The 19441-nt window shown below is 41.5% G+C and overlaps 1 protein-coding gene across 2 annotated transcripts in view; it reads right to left on the bottom strand.

The window, feature by feature from the left end:
* Window positions 1-13081, bottom strand: part of ide (insulin degrading enzyme) — a 47702-nt gene extending 34621 nt beyond the window's left edge. The window contains exons 1-5 of one of the 2 annotated variants that reach the window (XM_004915879.4): window positions 12932-13081; window positions 5331-5515; window positions 4043-4250; window positions 2185-2354; window positions 365-487 (exon numbers count right to left, since the gene is read on the bottom strand). In XM_004915879.4, the coding sequence (XP_004915936.1) occupies window positions 365-487; window positions 2185-2354; window positions 4043-4250; window positions 5331-5515; window positions 12932-13005 (760 nt within the window). In that variant the 5' untranslated portion in view covers window positions 13006-13081. The remainder of the gene's footprint in view (window positions 1-364; window positions 488-2184; window positions 2355-4042; window positions 4251-5330; window positions 5516-12931) is intronic. The other variant, XM_002939092.5, reaches the window with a different exon arrangement.
* Window positions 13082-19441: the final 6360 nt, after the last annotated feature.

The following is a 19441-nucleotide window of genomic DNA, read 5'->3' as shown; positions in this document are numbered from 1 at the left end:
GCTGAATAAAATTCTCATTTTATTGTTCATTGAAATTGTAATAGAAATATTCAGTCTAAGGTCAGTCAAGGCTGTTTCTTGGCATGCTTATAAACATGTGCCAAGAATCAGTCTGACCGATCATCTCCGCTCCATTATGTTCCTGTACCTGGAGAGGATTATCTGCAGGCTACAGCCTTGTCTTTTCATACACTTAATAATATATCAAACCAATACACAATAAAATGAAAATGATGAATGATATAATTACACTTTAACAGAAATGTACTTAAAACCCATAAAAAAAATAAACCTTTTAAAAATCATTACAGTACACCACAAATAACATTAATAAATTAATAATTCAGTATTATGTTATGTTTACCTCTTCCAAGGACACATAGGGACATCAAATTAGACGAATAATACGTTGAATGAAATTTAAGCAACTCTTGTCTGATATCAATCCCTTGTTGTGTTGGCCTTGTCTCAAGGGTAAGTTTGTTGCCTAAAAATTGAAAATAAATAACAGAAGGTAAAATATTTTGCATCCTCTGCTCTTAATCTTAAATAACAGTGCAGTCCATAGCTATTGCCCAATTATCCACATTTAGCCATTTTCAGGGTTGGGATTAATACTAAGATCTACGGGAGTCCTGGGAGCCATACAAATAACTTCAAGGGCCCGCGGTGCTTCAGTAGGGGATGTAGCAATGGAGTAATCACACTGTATATCATATTTTGCACTAATGAGCAGGTTCCTCTAATTCTTGTATGGTCAGTATCTGTATATCAAATGCATGTTTGATGTATACACCCATCTATTGTGCAATACTGAAAACAATAAAGGCCTGTATTGATCATCAAAAACAATGCTTTTTTTTATTTTTGCTTCTTTGTTAGACAGTATTACTAAGGATTTGCCTTGTAACAATTATTAAAAAAAATTAGACTATTTATTTGATTTATGTGATTTAACAATCTATAACAAAAAATTGGATTTTTTGAGCAAAGACTCCGCCCTTTGCACTATCCAATAATGTCACTTGTTGTCATCCTCTGTTTGTTAGTCAAAGGCTACCGATGTGGGCGTTAGCTGTTACAGACAGGTGTTTTTATATGCATTCAGCCGGACACTTCATTTAGGGGTGTATTTATTAACATTAAAGACAAACATCACCGGTGATGTTGCCCATAGCAATGAGATCTTTGCTTTTGTTTCCTAACTTGAAGGTGACTGTTCAAATCTAATTGCCGGTTGGTTGCTATGGGCAAAATCATTGCTGATGTTTGTCTCCAATGTTAATAAATACATCCCTCAGGTGTTATCTAGAGCAGTGACAGGTAGACAGGGTCTCCACAGAGTTAACTTGTGGGTCTCCAGGCGGTTACATGGGTTGTAAATCCAAAAACAATAAAATCGATTGAGAGAGCAATGACAGCCAAAACGCCCATGTACATTAGCCTTATGATCACCTGTACAGAACCAAAGGAAATATTCTTCTTTTCTTAACCACAAATATAAATACATAAAGAATAAAACAGGGTTACGACCCATTAAATGTTTTGAATGCTCAGTGTGATTACTTAAACCCTCAGACAAACTACCTAACCCTCCCATGCACAATCACAACAGAGTGAAGAAAGAAATGGGAGAGAGCTGTTGCCAGTAGGCGTTTCTCAAAGTGCACTGGGCTAAGCAGAAACACCCAGTGATTACCATTATCTCAGTCCCCACCCATAGGTAATAACTGGAAACAAACCATATTCACCTTGTATGACAAAAAAGAACACAGAAAGGAAACTGTATCCAGAAATACCAGTTGCTTTTTTTACAGGCAAAACTCAAATAGAAAATGTGTTCATATTTCCAGTAAAAGCAGGTCAATGGTAAGAAACATCATGGCACATAAAAGGTAGTTATTCCAGCTTGCAGTGTAAAATACTATCTGGTTTAGCTAGGGTCAAACTGTGAGGATACAATGATATTGTTACTTTTTAATTACTTATATGTCTATTCAGGACCTTCTCTGGTTCACTGGACCATAGACACCTTCAAATTGGTTTAGAATATCACTCTCTACGTTGTAACAAAAGTTAATATAAATGCCTACTACACCATTAAACTGATCTTTAGAACCTTTTGGGAACCTCTACACTAGACTGGACGAAGAGCACCACCAGCACTGCTAAATTGTCACTAACCTGTTCCGAATTTGCTAAATGGATGATTGGGATTTCCTGTGGCTTTCTCCAGCTGAAACAGTCTCCAGGCATCATTCATTAGATTTTTCTCATGCTCTGAATCCACAGCATTCACTTCCCGGTCCTTACAGCTCTCATCAAACAGGGGGCAAAGGAAAAACTGGGCAAACCTGAGAAATCAGATCAAATTATAATTATCAGTCACAGCATTATCTGAAGGACCTAACAGTTTGCTAAAACTTTAAATATATCAGAAACCACTAAAAACAGATGTAAATGCGCAGATCTAACTCGTGGGTCTCCCTGCTGTTATATGGGCTCTAAATTCCCAAAAAACAAATTGATGTAACTTATAGTAATTCTCTGAGCACTTTAAAGGAGAAGGAAAGGCTTATTCACTTGGGGGTGCCAAAATGTTAAGCTTACCTTTTACCCCGGGCTGGTGCCCTGTTAAGAGAGAACAGCACCGGGGTAACAGCGAGCGCTTCCTTCTTCCGCGTTGGCGCGCTTACACATTAGAGTGAAAAGCCGAACTTTGACAACAAAGTCGGCTTTTCACTCTACTGCACATGCGCCGGCCCAGGAATTTTGCCGGCAGAAGAAACGCAAAAGAAGGAAGCACTCACTACAGGTACCCCGGGCTGGTGCAGTTTTCTCCTAACAGGGGCACCAGCCTGGGGTAAAAGGTAAGGGATTAAAGTCACTTGGGGGTGCCTAACATTTTGGCACTCCTAAGTGACTTAGCCTTTCCTTCTACTTTAACAATTATTTACTTTTTTGGATTTAGATCCAATATAACAGCATGGAGACAGATAGGTTAGAGCTGTGCTTTGTCACTTTACTTGTCTATGTAAAACAAACAGTGGATTAGGTTAGATCATCTAAGCCAACCATCTAGGCCAACCAGAGGAGATAAACAAACATCCAGAAAATCAGAAGTAAATTAACTGCTATAGGAACAGCCACAATGCTTGAGAGAAATGTCCTTGGGCATCTAATGCCATTTTTTCAGCCTGGCAATGTAATGTAACAAATGGTGCAAAGTTTGCTACAGGTCTTGTCACTTATAGCAACCAATCAGCAGGTTTACTAGTCACCTGTTTAAAAGCAAACAGTGTACTGGTTGCTATGGATTGACCCACAATGGAAAACTTTGTGCCAGCACTTCACAGTGACAGTAGTATCAGGCTAACAATATATTCAGTATTCTCTACACAGCATGAGAAAATGCTGATGCAGACCCCTACCCCCATTCACTGTGCACAGGAGGAGGATTTAGGTCAGATGATGTACACATGTTTTCTGGCTGAAATATGCTCCACTTGTAAAAAATACAGGTGAATTCCACCCTGGTCACTGAATACAAAGGTGCAAAAGGGGTCCAAATCAGAGTTTTTCCTGCTAGGTTTGACATTAGGTTTAAATCACTGTATATCAGCTAGAAGTATTACAAATCAGTCCCAAATGAAATAACTATTACAGTACATACATCTTTCTGCATGTCAGATGGAATTCGTTTGAAGCCTAAAAAGTACCAACGAGCCAAAATTATGTTGGCGTTCCAAGCTATGGTGCTGGTCACTAGGAGTCACTAGTGGCATGCAGACATCTAGTTTATTTAAAACATATTAAAGGGCATTAATATTTGTATAAATAATTCTAGATGAAACTCCAGTTTGGACTGGGTCCTCTAGGGCTTGCAAGAGAATCTGCAATTTAAGAATCTATTTGTTATTTTGTTCTAAAATTTTTCGATTCTAGGAACTGATGTTCATTCATAGTACTTCCCCTGAAACATGAATCCCACCCAGTTTATCAGCTCCTAGTATAATTTTGTAGTGATGTTTCTGTGCTTCACCTGTCAAGGGCACCTTCCAGATGTTCATGGGACACGTCAAAGTAGTAGTTGGTGTGTTCTCCACTAGTAAAGGCATTGGAGCTCCCAGCATGCTCACTGAGGAACTGGCTGTACTCATTTTCTTTTGGATATTTCTTCGTCCCCAAGAATAACATGTGCTCACAGAAGTGTGCAAGACCAGCGATATTGTTGGGATCAGAGAGAGATCCTTAGAAAGGAAACACAAGTAGGTTAAAAAAAAAAAAAAAAAAAGTGCAGAATTTTTTAAACTTAGTATTTTCTATATTATTATAAATAATATAATTATTTCCGTAGCATGAAAGCATTATCCATTAGGAAAGGTGCAAACTGCCAACTAGTAAGGTTTGTTTAAACCCAAAGAACCCTTATTTGCACTTTCAAAATTAAGAAGAACAAAAAATTCCATCAACTGGGTACAAAATATTTATGCATTCCGTTGACAAGAGATTCAAAGTCACGTGATTGTAAAGGTTTACATTGGTTCTCCCTGAACACTTTAGATTTAGGCAAAAAGTGCTTGGATTTGGCCAAATCCCAAAAACCCAAACCCAAATTAATCAGGTTGAAGGTTCCCGATTGTGCAATTAATCACTATGCAACTTCTATAGGCCGTACTGCTGTTACTATTCTGGATACCAAGTAATCTAGATTCTATAAGTTATAATTATTGCACTTGCATTCAGGTTATTGGGGCCTTGTATACCAAGCTCAAAACTAAAGTTGATTTTTACAACTCACATCACAATGTTAATATAAACACAAATAAAACTGAGCAGTTCAAAAATCTAGAACCAAAAAAATAAAAGTGCATAGTAACCTTGCTCCAGTTTTAGAATATTTCAGATTCAAACTAAGAAAAGTATATTTTCAAATAGACTGGGAGTTTATAAAAGACAAATGGCTTGTGTTTGGCTATAGCTGTATTGCTTTGCATGTGGCATATATACTTTCCATATTCGGGGAGCATTTTCACAAGGCTTTCACACCTCCTTTTAATAATAGAACAGGGTGGAGGATATATTTTGCTTAGTCATCTACACTGATCCACCTGGGCTGTTCATTGCTCCATCTGTCAATCTACTTAAAACATTCTCTTGTTACCATATGATTAACTAATGAGAGTGACTTGAATTACAAACAGATACATATAAAAAGAAAAATGAACAGGATTTGGGGTATGTTAACCAGACAGGTAAAGTTAGAGGTAACCTGACTTGAGCTTGTAACCTATGTGACATTTGCAATATGATAATAGAGAAGGTGGTACCTATATGAACATCCAGCGCTGCGGAGGATTTATCAGTGGTGGGGTCACTAATGACGATAGCCTTGATTCCATTTGCTAGCTCCAGGCCTCTGTACTCACGCTTGTCCTCTGGAGACTTAGAGATGTCATTTATGATTTGCTTCACAGCTAGGCTGTTCATCTTTCTGCAGATTTTAGTCTGATGTCTTTAAAAAAAAAAAAAAAAAAAAAAAAAGGCAATGTTACTCCTAATAGAACATATCAAAATATCAAAATTCACCTTGCTAAACCTCAGTGACAATACACTTTCTGACAGGGCTGTTTATTCAGGCATGTATGGCCCCAGACTAAAGTTACCACAGTTGCCCCCCCCCCTTATTGCCACCCACCCCCAATTTTCTGTAATCCTACTGCTATCATACCTCATCCACACATCTCACTAATCATAAACCTCAGCTGCAAAACCTCAGACATAGCCAATACTGCAAGCTGAGTCACTAGCACCATTATAGATGCTATTTCCATTAGCCAGATATACAGGGAAAATGCATAAAGGTATCCTCCAAGGCCCTTTAATGTACAGGTCCCCACAAATCCCATAACACAGCTCTAATGTGCAGATTATCTGTGCAGTATGCAAAGTGTCATGTGAAAGGGTCTTAAACAAGTCATGGCAAACATACAAACTCCTCTAGCAGAAAAGAACAAGCTTCATTATCTGTTGATGGGATCGGCGTCACACACACTCGAGCAAGGAGCCAACAAACACTTATTAATAGAGCAAGTAACCTTGGGTTATATTTAGAGCCTGATTTCAGGATACTCACCAGGATAGGTAAACATATTATATTTAACTAAAAAGCTTAGGAATCTAGAAATTGGTCAAATAAAAGTGCACTAGGGCTGTACTTGCTTGCAAACCGGCTCCTCTATGTTCACTGGGTGTTTAGGGAAAGTGCAGGCTTCTAGGCACAGCTCTGACAGACAGCTCTGCAGTGGTCAAACACCAGTTTAAAGGGGCAGTACACCCCCTTGTTTAACAATTGTTCAATAAATAGGGTTTGTGGAAATATTTTTTTCCTATTGTTCTAATTAACAAATATCTATGATTTATGCCCAGTTCAATAAATAAACAGTAAAAATGTAGTTCTTTAGAGCAGTTGTTGGTATTATGAACTCCTCCTTATCTGTAAACCTTGGACACAGACTGCAGCTTGGGGAAGGAAAATAATTTTTAACCCAAAGCTCATAATCTCTTTCTAAATAAAATATCCTGTTTACATTTTAAGGGTGAAAACAAAACAATGATCAGATAGAATTTTATAAAAAGAAAGGAAAAAAAACCATTTCAAATTAAATAATGCACATAATGCATTTATAAGCTGACAGGGAGAGCATAAAACAAAAGCCAGCGTTGAGCAAGGCATGACAGTGGGGTCTGAAGTGAGAAGTGTTGCACTTGGCTATTTTACACTAACACTTGGTTTGGTAGTCATGCTTATCTGTGGTTTTGGTTTTATTATCACTCCCAATGGCTTTAACACCAGCGGCTACTCGTTACCTAATGGGGCAAAGTAGAACTATTCAATTAAACTTAATTTAATAAGCAAATTTTGCCAGATTTAAGCTGCTTGTGTGGTTTGGTTTCCACATTTCTCTTGCCCTTATTGTAATCTGCCCAGAGTCGTAATTCTAATTTATTTCTTGTCCCTTGCTCGACTGTCTTTTAATAAACATACAGGGGTGTATTTATTAACACGGGAGATGTTGCCCGTAGCAACCAAACAGATATTTGCTTGTTTTCTAACATGTAGGTGACAAACCTAATTGTTGACTGGTTGTTATGAGCAACGGTAACTGGTGATGTTTGTCTCCAATGTTAATAAATACATCCCACGGTGTTTGACATTCGTCTTTGCTCATCTTTTACCTACACTTGGCAATAACTTGATTATTCTGTCTGTCCCTTCCGACACTGGCACAAGCATCCTTTAGTATTTGTGTATTCATATCTGTCCTCTATATAAAACACTTATACATCTTAAAGGAACAGTAACACCAAAAAATGAAAGTGTTTTAAAGTAATTGAAATATAATGTACTGTTGCCCTGCACTGGTAAAACTGGGCTGTTTGCTTCATGAACACTACTATAGTTTATATAAATAAGCTGCTGTGTATCCAAGGGGGCAGCCATTCAAGCTGGAAAAAGGAGAAAAGGCACAGGTTAGATAGCAAATAACAGATAAGACACCATTGTATTCTACAGGGTTTATCGGTTATCTGCTATATAACCTGTGCCTTTTCTTCTTTTGAATGGCTGCCCCCATGGCTACACACCAGGGTTTATATAAGCTGTAGTAATGTTTCTGAAGCAAACACACAATTTTTACCAGTGCAGGGCAGCAGTACATTATAGTTTAATTTCTTTAATATATACATATTTTTTGGTGTTACTGTTCCTTTAATAGTGTAATAGGGCAAGGTTTTGTGTTACTTCTTTGGTGTTTCCAAACCTACTGGAGGAAGAAATATATACTGGTATGGGACCTGTTATCCAAAATGCTTGGGACCTAGGGTTTTCCAGATAAGGGATCTTTCCATAATGTGGATCTCTATAACTTACATCTGCTAAAAATCATTTAAATATTGAATAAACCCAATAGGCTTGTTTTGGCTCCAATAAGGATTAATTACATGTTAGTTGGGATCAAGTACAGGCACTGTTTTATTATTACAGAGAAAAAGGAAATCATTTAACCATTAAATAAACCCAATAGGGCTGTTCTGCCCCCAATAAGGGGTAATTATATCTTAGTTGGGATCAAGTACAGGTACTGTTTTATTATTACAGAGAAAAGGGAATCATTTAACCATTAAATAAACCCAATAGGGCTGTTCTGCCCCAATAAGGGGTAATTATATCTTAGTTGGGATCAAGTACAGGCACTGTTTTATTATTACAGAGAACAGGGAATCATTTAACCATTAAATAAACCCAATAGGGCTGTTCTGCCCCCAATAAGGGGTAATTATATCTTAGTTGGGATCAAGTACAGGCACTGTTTTATTATTACAGAGAAAAGGGAATCATTTAACCATTAAATAAACCCAATAGGGCTGTTCTGCCCCCAATAAGGGGTAATTATATCTTAGTTGGGATCAAGTACAGGTACTGTTTTATTATTACAGAGAAAAAGGGAATCATTTAACCATTAAATAAACCCAATAGGGCTGTTCTGCCCCCAATAAGGGGTAATTATATCTTAGTTGGGATCAAGTACAAGGTACTGTTTTATTATTACAGAGAAAAAGGAAATCATTTTTAAAAATTTGAATTATTTGCTTATAATGGAGCCCATGGGAGATGGGCTTTCCATAACTCGGAACTTTCTGGATAACAGGTTTCCGGATAAGGGATCCCATACCTGTACTGAAGAGCAGTAGATGGATTTGGAAGACGCTGGGGGTCAAATATAAAAACTCAGCAAATTTGCACCAGGGCTGTAACTCATGGTAACCAATTAGATGATTGCTTTTAGCGTTTAACCTGCAGCAGGCTGGAAAAAAAATTTAATCACTGATTGGTTGCTATGGGTTACTGCCCAGAAATTTGTCCAGTGTTTATAAATGAGCCCCGCTATTTCATGCATTTCTCCAAAATCCCCCAAAAGTCTTCAGATCTGGTAACTAGGGCATGGATAAACATTCAGCAACATTCGGCCAACACAAATGGCCCCTTCCTGTAGCCACGATGGCATCTAAAATATTTATTTTTACGGAGAAATCCCACAATGTGGAAAAGGTTGGCACCAAATGCTTAGTATTCGGACAAATACTAAACACCATTAGAACCACAATTTGCATATTTAGATTTGAATCACATATCATCAGAAAAATTAGTGCATTCACTTGCCCAGTGCTATCCCTGTTTCTTTTACGTGCTTTGTATGATAAATTTCACCAACTTGCTTGGGGATTTTTTTAAGCACTGTATTAGTATATAAATATATTTGGTTTTTTTTCCTGAGCCAAGACACAAAACAGGCCAGGCAGGGTTATCTATTTTCAACCCTTAAAGTGATACTGACACAAAAAACTACTTTTAAAATGATGAATCTACATAAAAAGTTGCCTATAGGTCATGTTGGTCATTTCTCACTGACAGGGCGGCTTTTGTAAGTTTTACTTGCAGTCCCTAAACCTGACTGCTTTGCCAACCTGACTGTCCCTTCTCAGCCTGACAGTTATAGCTTCTAATGCTAACGGCCAACTGCTGCAAAATGTGGCAGCCCCTCTAAGAAGAACATGGGGGATCAGATAGGGAATATTATCAGGCCATCAAACATCAGGAAATACTTTTATGGCAAAATTATAAAGCTCATGCAAAGACAATGTTATGATAGATGTAAAAAAAGGTTTCATTTCTGGTGTCCATATCTCTTTAAATACAGTGACAGGTTGACAAATGAAGCTGCTTGAATAAAGGCATGCTACATAATTTGTAATAATCACCTGTTCAAAAAAATTTATATATATACCCCATTTTATATCAAGTATATTAAACATATGTGTTTATGAGTGCAAAAGTTATTGTAGTATTTCTTATTGTTTACATGCATTAATACACTGTATATTGGTAAATGGAAACTACTATGTTTCCTGCAGCAATTAACTTATACAATCTATTTCCGGGGACCAATGGATGACACAGCTAGCTGTACTGAGATCAATGTGTGCATCAGCGGAGGCAAGCAATACAGGCCCACCCTTATTCATAAACCTGGAGGATTTGCTCCCCCATGAATATAAAGAGGTTTTCAGACTTTTTGGATTCAAGTCCAACATTTGTCCAGGCTTCCTTAGCAATAAAGCCAAACATCGAAACCAGTACATTATAAAGTGTTATAAACGGCTATCAAAATTCAGGGTTAGCTTATAGTTAATTCTTAACATTTACATTTTCAAACAAGTCTACAAACACAGAACAAATGCAGAATTCCAAGTGAATCCAAATAAATTCAATAGTACTGAATGTAACCTCAGGTATGTCATAATTAGTTCAAAGTCCAATAAAAACCTATTTTAACCAGCAGCTATGTTGCAAAGGTCACTTGGCCAAAGCATATATATTTTCCTCACACATATTGATAACTACAGCAGTAAAACAATATACTGTACAGAGAAACCTCTTCCTCCTGATCACTATCTTTTTTAGAAATAAAAATAAAGTGTTAATGCACAACAGATGTGCTGCAGACTAACAAAGGTCATTGGGAGGTATCAACTTAGCTTCAGTAAGTAGCCGTGTCTGGCAGCCACTCTGTGTAATAGATGGAGAAAGTCTTTAAATATTTATATGGATTTAAAACTTGAACTGACATAGAGAAATGTATTTTCAAAGAGAAGAGTAGTGTTAAATATGAAAAATGCACCAATGGAGCAGAGATTGAATATCTTTAAAATAGGAAAAAAACAAGTAACAGAAACTTTATCAAATATTATTAAATGTATTTTCATGATTTTCAGCTTTAGGCTAGCACCACACGGGGCTGATCCTTGGCCTATGGAAAAACGCAGGCCCTAGAATCAGCCCCTACGCTGGCACCAGCCTGCTACTTTCGCTGCATCTGGAAGCAGTTTCAACCTGGCTGCAGGCAGACGGGACGGATATCACAAAAAAATGCGAGACTTCATCCACTATTAGTAAATAAGCCCACCATCTCTAACCAGTGTATTTTCAAACATGGCACTAAATGTCCATATATTTGCACTCGTTTACTTCAAAAATAAATCCTTGTGTGTTTTTTCTACACTGTAAAATTGTACAGTGCTGCGTATCCAAGCAGTACCTTAAAAATAAAGTTATACATACATACAGAGCACTCTGCAGCTACTAAAAAGCCGTCCATGGTAATAAGCAGAGCTTCACTCTTATAGCTAGCTTTGACTTTGTTTCACCCACTTATTACCTGTGAGTCAGTACTAATTTGCAGAGAACACACAACACACACAAAAGTTATGTTTCAAATATCTCTGCATCCTCTACTTATTTCACAGGCAAGGTACCCCCCCAAAAAAATTAATCACAATACCGACAGATAAAACATGTAAATACAGGACTATAAATAGCCATTATAAATAGAAAAAGGGCAAGGGCATAAGAATAAATTATATATAATTACCCAGACAGACAGGAAAAATATTAATATATTTTTTTTTAATCTTCTTCTAGACCTCTAGTGGGCAGTGTTCTATCATATGCCTCTAGCGCTTCATATACATTGTATAAAACAAAAACATACAAAACCATATCTTAAAACTAGGGAAGATGCAACTGACCAGGTTCTTAGTTATGTGAAATTTGCAGCCAGAGCAGACTGTCAGCTTTGCAGCACTGAGGCCTCTGCCCCAATACACAATTGTAATAGTGTTCCTACACTGTGACCAGTGATGCCCATCACGTGGGCCAAGGTGCATTAGACTTACAGCATGCTGCCATGTACTAAATGCCGCTCAGGGATCAGGACGCTGCAGATCTGCAACTGAGGGGGTCATTTTTTTTTAATGATCAGCAGTCAGTCTTAGTAGGACTAATACATCAATTCGCAGGAACACTACCTATACAGGATCCCCTGTCATGCATTGCCAGCTATTTCCCTGCCTTATTACCACCCCACATATTGCTGGCAGGGATTGTGCCAAAAGTGTTTCCCTCATACCAGCCCAGTACAAGCACAAACACTAAAGCAAAGGTCAGATCTGTGCTTCCCCTTCTCCAATGTAAACACAGAGAGTTACTTTGTTACGCAAGGAAAGCAGTTTACATGATGTTATTTCTAATTTAATCCAGGGCAGTCAAAAAAAGTGGGACAATAAATGCCCTTAGCCCAGGCACAAACTACAGCCCTGTGAGATGTTGCTGAACTACAACTACGAGCCACCTGGGCGGCCTTTGGCTGTTGTAGGAATTCAATATCCGAGGCCTCTATCCCAATACAATAGATACAGAGATCGGAAGGGGGCAGGGAGCTCGGGTGCCTGCTTGTTTTTTCCCTACACGGCTTCCGTACCGTACTGCTCGTTTTGTCTCTGAAGTATAAGTGAGCATACCTTCTTACACCTGTCAGTTTCAGCTAACACCTAACTGAATAAGTTCAATGGAACCATTGTGATCGGAAGGGGGCAGGGAGCTCGGTTGCCTGCTTGTTTTTTCCCTACACGGCTTCCGTACCGTACTGCTCGTTTTGCCTGAGAAGTATAATGCCAATAAAGCCGCAAGGGGATTGGGTAAGACGGGTGGGAGCTCGAACTTCACCCGTCTGTCTATCCAATCCCTATACAACAGTGCCGGTACTATCCCTATACAACAGTACCGCTACTATCCCTATACAACAGTACCGCTACTATCCCTATTCAACAGTACCGCTACTAAAACTATGATAAAAGGAGCAGTGCGGAAAGGAGTGTACGGGAAAGAACATGCCGGCTCCCTAGTGCCCGCCCTCCCTTCCCAAGTGTGCAGCTCACTGACAGGACGGGGTGCCGGTAATCCAAGTAAGAACATACCCCCCCACAGTGGCACTTTCCCTAACACAGCCCCCACACGCTCAGCGATACTTACACCTCCCGCAAAGCTGTTCTGTGCAGGATCCCAGCCACCTGTCTCACACACAATCCCACAGCCGCAAGTCTCATCACGCGAGACTGGCGTCACCAACGCACGGATGCGCAGTGACGCATCACGTAGCCGCCTTGTGTGACGTAACTCCTACTAAGGCTGACTGGCTGCTTCCGACTGTCTGACTCAGTGTTAGACAGTCGGAGCTTGCTTGTCGCGGTAGGTCAGACGCCAACCTGAGGTTGCTAGGTTTAGTAAACACAAGTTATTTACAGTAATGACCCTGCTTGTGAAGACATGAACATTGTCAAATCCTGTATATAATATCTGAATTACAGGTAACACGGATCAATACATTTATTAACCAAAAAGAAATGAAAGCAGAACAGAAGTCCTCAAGTGAAGCTGATAACACAATGATAACACATTATTTATAAAGCTTGTGTATGCACTTTACAATCTATGCTAGTATTTTCATTAGGTGAACAATTTGTCATATATGTCAATTGCACTGGTTTGAGATATATTATTTATCAGAGGCCTCTTGGGCTGTAACATAGGGGCACATTTATCAAAGCACAGTACGAAATACTAAAAATTCATATTTGGTTGTATTGTGCGTATTTTTTGCGACTTTTTCGTACTTTGCGACAAAATTTGTGCATCAAAATCGTATTGTCGCGCCGAGCACGAAAGTTTTGGATTCATTTAAGCTTTGGTATCGTGACTTTCCTTGGGCCGGGTTGGAGCTGCAGAGTGCCATTGAGCCCTATGGGAGACTTTCCTTGTGCCAGGTTGGAGCTGCAGAGTGCCATTGAGCCCTATGGGAGACTTTCCTTGGGCCGGGTTGGAGCTGCAGAGTGCCATTGAGCCCTATGGGAGACTTTCCTTGGGCCGGGTTGGAGCTGCAGAGTGCCATTGAGCCCTATGGGAGACTTTCCTTGGGCCGGGTTGGAGCTGCAGAGTGCCATTGAGCCCTATGGGAGACTTTCCTTGGGCCGGGTTGGAGCTGCAGAGTGCCATTGAGCCCTATGGGAGACTTTCCTTGGGCCGGGTTGGAGCTGCAGAGTGCCATTGAGCCCTATGGGAGACTTTCCTTGTGCCAGGTTGGAGCTGCAGAGTGCCATTGAGCCCTATGGGAGACTTTCCTTGGGCCGGGTTGGAGCTGCAGAGTGCCATTGAGCCCTATTGGAGACTTTCCTTGGGCCAGGTTGGAGCTGCAGAGTGCCATTGAGCCCTATGGGAGACTTTCCTTGGGCCAGGTTCGAGCTGCAGAGTGCCATTGAGTCCTATGGGAGACTTTCCTTGGGCCGGGTTGGAGCTGCAGAGTGCCATTGAGCCCTATGGGAGACTTTCCTTGGGCCAGGTTGGAGCTGCAGAGTGCCATTGAGCCCTATGGGAGACTTTCCTTGGGCCGGGTTGGAGCTGCAGAGTGCCATTGAGCCCTATGGGAGACTTTCCTTGGGCCGGGTTGGAGCTGCAGAGTGCCATTGAGCCCTATGGGTGACTTTCCTTGGGCCAGGTTGGAGCTGCAGAGTGCCATTGAGTCCTATGGGAGACTTTGCTTGGGCCGGGTTGGAGCTGCAGAGTGCCATTGAGCCCTATGGGAGACTTTCCTTGGGCCAGGTTGGAGCTGCAGAGTGCCATTGAGCCCTATGGGTGACTTTCCTTGGGCCAGGTTGGAGCTGCAGAGTGCCATTGAGCCCTATGGGAGACTTTCCTTGGGCCGGGTTGGAGCTGCAGAGTGCCATTGAGCCCTATGGGAGACTTTCCTTGGGCCGGCTTGGAGCTGTAGAGTGCCATTGAGCCCTATGGGTGACTTTCCTTGGGCCAGGTTGGAGCTGCAGAGTGCCATTGAGCCCTATGGGAGACTTTCCTTGGGCCGGGTTGGAGCTGCAGAGTGCCATTGAGCCCTATGGGAGACTTTCCTTGGGCCGGGTTGGAGCTGCAGAGTGCCATTGAGCCCTATGGGAGACTTTCCTTGGGCCAGGTTGGAGCTGCAGAGTGCCATTGAGCCCTATGGGAGACTTTCCTTGGGCCGGGTTGGAGCTGCAGAGTGCCATTGAGCCCTATGGGAGACTTTCATTGGGCCGGGTTGGAGCTGCAGAGTGCCATTGAGCCCTATGGGAGACTTTCCTTGGGCCAGGTTGGAGCTGCAGAGTGCCATTGAGCCCTATGGGAGGCTTTCCTTGGGCCGGGTTGGAGCTGCAGAGTGCCATTGAGCCCTATGGGAGGCTTTCCTTGGGCCGGGTTGGAGCTGCAGAGTGCCATTGAGCCCTATGGGAGACTTTCCTTGGGCCAGGTTGGAGCTGCAGAGTGCCATTGAGCCCTATGGGAGACTTTCCTTGGGCCGGGTTGGAGCTGCAGAGTGCCATTGAGCCCTATGGGAGACTTTCCTTGGGCCAGGTTGGAGCTGCAGAGTGCCATTGAGCCCTATGGGAGACTTTCCTTGGGCCGGGTTGGAGCTGCAGAGTGCCATTGAGCCCTATGGGAGACTTTCCTTGGGCCAGGTTGGAGCTGCAGAGTGCCATTGAGCCCTATGGGAGACTTTCCTTGGGCCGGGTTGGAGCTGCAGAGTGCCATTGAGCCCTATGGGAGACTTTCCTTGGGCCAGGTTGGAGCTGCAGAGTGCCATTGAGCCCTATGGGTGACTTTCCTTGGGCCAGGTTGGAGCTGCAGAGTGCCATTGAGCCCTATGGGAGACTTTCCTTGGGCCGGGTTGGAGCTGCAGAGTGCCATTGAGCCCTATGGGAGACTTTCCTTGGGCCGGGTTGGAGCTGCAGAGTGCCATTGAGCCCTATGGGAGACTTTCCTTGGGCCGGGTTGGAGCTGCAGAGTGCCATTGAGCCCTATGGGAGACTTTCCTTGGGCCGGGTTGGAGCTGCAGAGTGCCATTGAGCCCTATGGGAGACTTTCCTTGGGCCGGGTTGGAGCTGCAGAGTGCCATTGAGCCCTATGGGAGACTTTCCTTGGGCCAGGTTGGAGCTGCAGAGTGCCATTGAGCCCTATGGGAGACTTTCCTTGGGCCGGGTTGGAGCTGCAGAGTGCCATTGATTCCTATGGGAGACTTTCCTTGGGCCGGGTTGGAGCTGCAGAGTGCCATTGAGCCCTATGGGTGACTTTCCTTGGGCCGGGTTGGAGCTGCAGAGTGCCATTGAGCCCTATGGGTGACTTTCCTTGGGCCGGGTTGGAGCTGCAGAGTGCCATTGAGCCATATGGGAGACTTTCCTTGGGCCGGGTTGGAGCTGCAGACTGCCATTGAGCCCTATGGGAGACTTTCATTGGGCCAGGTTGGAGCTGCAGAGTGCCATTGAGCCCTATGGGAGACTTTCCTTGGGCCAGGTTGGAGCTGCAGAGTGCCATTGAGCCCTATGGGAGACTTTCCTTGGGCCAGGTTGGAGCTGCAGAGTGCCATTGAGCCCTATGGGAGACTTTCATTGGGCCGGGTTGGAGCTGCAGAGTGCCATTGAGCCCTATGGGAGACTTTCCTTGGGCCAGGTTGGAGCTGCAGAGTGCCATTGAGCCCTATGGGAGACTTTCCTTGGGCCAGGTTGGAGCTGCAGAGTGCCATTGAGCCCTATGGAAGACTTTCCTTGGGCCGGGTTGGAGCTGCAGAGTGCCATTGAGTCCTATGGGAGGCTTCCAAAATCATACACAGAAGGATCAAAGTCGGAAAGGTTTTCCCGCTGATTACGATCCTTTGATACAAAAATTTAGTGACTTTCGGATCGCTAATACAATATTATCGTGACTATTACGATTTTTTCGTAAGCATTTTCTTGATATTTACGATCATGAGAAATTATCGTATCCAACCCGAATTTTACGGGATTCAAACTCTGGATTTGATAAATGTGCCCCATAGTCTCTCCAAGGGTACCAAACTATATAATAGTAATCATATTCTCATGTAAACCCTCATCATCTTAGAAGAATGGTGGGAACAAGATTAATGTTAAGGAAAATATAGGTGAAATTGTTAACCAATTTAAAGGGGGGGCCTCTAGTGCACTAATTGTTTTTATAGGAATAAAGAACACGCCATATCTGTATATAATCCCCAACCCTGACAGTCTAACCTCATTGCTTAAATCTTCCATCCCCTTTACCAGTTTAGTTGCAGTCTCTGCACTCTCTCCAGCTCTAACATCCTTCTTAAGGACTGGAGCCCAAAAACAATCTGTGCAAGAAATGACACAGATTTTGCTTGTCGGAAATGTTACTCATACTCTGATAAAAAGAATGCATAATGGTCATAAAATGTCAGTAACCCTCAGTTTAAATCAATAAGTGAGTAAGGAGGAAAAATACTTGTAACATAAGGTGCGGGCTGCATGTTCCCACTGCCAAGGATTGGACTGCCAAGGTGATGTTTCAGGCTTTAAGCCAACCTCTAGATAAAGGCTTGATAAAGAGCTGGCTTGAAGCCCAAAACATCTCCTTAAGTAGCACTTTAATAACTATAGCTTGCCTTACATTCTCTCAGAGTGCTGCTGCCTTCTTGATCTTACTCCCTTGCAACACCCATATCACAGTTGGCTGCATGCATATTTTATGTTTGCCTTAATAACATCTCTTCTCCAACAATGATCCATTGTGGATTCATCAGTAGTTCCTGTCTTTGCCTATAAGGGTTCTGCTTGGCATGGCTGAAGAGAGAGCAGGGGCCTGTGCTTTATATATAAAATCTATATGTGGATATGTTTAGGATTCTTCTAAAAAGCAGGTTTTAGAGTAGAGCAGGCAGCAATTTTTTTCCTGTGTAAAAGTCAGCCTTTGTGAGCTAAGCACATATCAGCACAAAAACGCGAATGTATGCATTTCCGAAAATTGATAAATAATGAGTGTGACCTAAAACATCATCTGATTTTCAAACAAATCCTAAAAGAAAACCTAGTTAAACAAATGAAACAAAAATTATTATATTTAATCTTTATTGAAAAAAAAAGATCCAATAACATACAGTGGATATAAAAAGTCTACACACCCCTGATAAAATGTCAGGTTCCTGTGCTGTACAAAAATGAGACAAAGATAAATCATTTCAGAATTTTTCCACCTTTAATGTGACCTATAAACTGAACTACTCAATTGAAAAATAAAATAAAAAAACTAAAATAATGTGGTTGCAAAAGTGTGCACACCCTTAAACTAATACTTTGTTGAAGCACCTTTTGATTTTATTAGAGCACTCAGTCTGTTTGGGTATGAGTCTATCAGCATGGCACATTTTGACTTTGTAAGATTTGCCCACTCTTCTTTGCAGAAACACTCCAAATCTGTCAGATTGTGAGGGCACCTCCTGTGCACAGCCCTCTTCAGATCACCCCACAGATTTTCAATCGGATTCAGGTCTGGGCTCTGGCTGGGCCATTCCAAAACTTTAATCTTCTTCCGGTGAAGCCATTCCTTTGTTGATTTGGATGTATGCTTTGGGTCATTGTCATGCTGAAAGATGAAGTTCCTTCTCATGTTCAGCTTTCATTAGAAGCCTGAAGGTTTTGTGCCAAAATTGACTGACCCTTTTGTGCAGCAATAACAGTAACGTTTGCAGATTTATCCCATACCTCCATACAGAACAGCTTCAGCTCTTAGATGTTGATGGGTTTCCTTACATGAACCACTTGCTTTAGGTCTTTCCATAACATTTCAATTGAATAAAGGTCAGGACTTTGACTTGGCCTTTCCAGAACATTCACTTTATTCTTCTTTAAAGGACAAGGAAAGGCAAAGTCACTTGGGGGTGCCAAAATGTTAGGCACCCCCAAGTGACTTAAATCGCCTACCTTTTACCCCGGGCTGGTGCCCCTGTTCTGAGAGAACAGCACCAGCCCGGGGTAGCTGCAGCGCTTCCTCCTTTCTTGTCCTTTAACCATTCTTTGGTAGAACTTTTGGTAGACTTTTGGGGGAGAGCAGGATAATGTTTTGTATTTATGTGTTTCCATTAGTGCCATGCCTGTGCCCAAACACTGGGTTCCATTCACAAAACACTGATGTCTGGGTCTAGTTCAAGTAGAAATCTTGCATCAAAGTCCTAATCCACACCTTTTTCCCATTTCTGGCTGCTCATCATTGTAGAGAGCAAACAGCACCACCTACAGCTAAACTGAAGATGCAGCACCGATGTGTAAAGTGTAACACTGATTTCCCATTTATGGTACAGCTTTTGTTTTAATTAGTATTTGAGCATTAGAGCATATCGTTTCATAAAAATTTAATCTTTTTAATAAACGAGTTTATAGTCTCTATCATAGCCCTATCGTAAAAAAAACTGTGGACCTTTAGGCCATACACTGAATTGTTATTTTTAATTGATATTTCATTGCCAGTTGGATCTGAGAGACGTAAAGCTAGTTTTTACAGCAGTACTAGATGAAAGCCATTTATTATATTAATATACTTCTATTATTTATAGAGGACATTTTGTGTCTGGACATTTTGTTTTTCATCATACCAAGCAATTTCCTTATACCTAATTACACCCACACCCAAAGGGTTCTGCAAATGTGTGCT

This window comes from Xenopus tropicalis, chromosome 7 (genome assembly GCF_000004195.4).
Source record: "Xenopus tropicalis strain Nigerian chromosome 7, UCB_Xtro_10.0, whole genome shotgun sequence".
Classification (NCBI taxonomy): domain Eukaryota; kingdom Metazoa; phylum Chordata; class Amphibia; order Anura; family Pipidae; genus Xenopus; species Xenopus tropicalis.
Note: the sequence above shows the minus strand (reverse complement) of the source record. Positions and strands in the feature narration are given on the sequence as shown.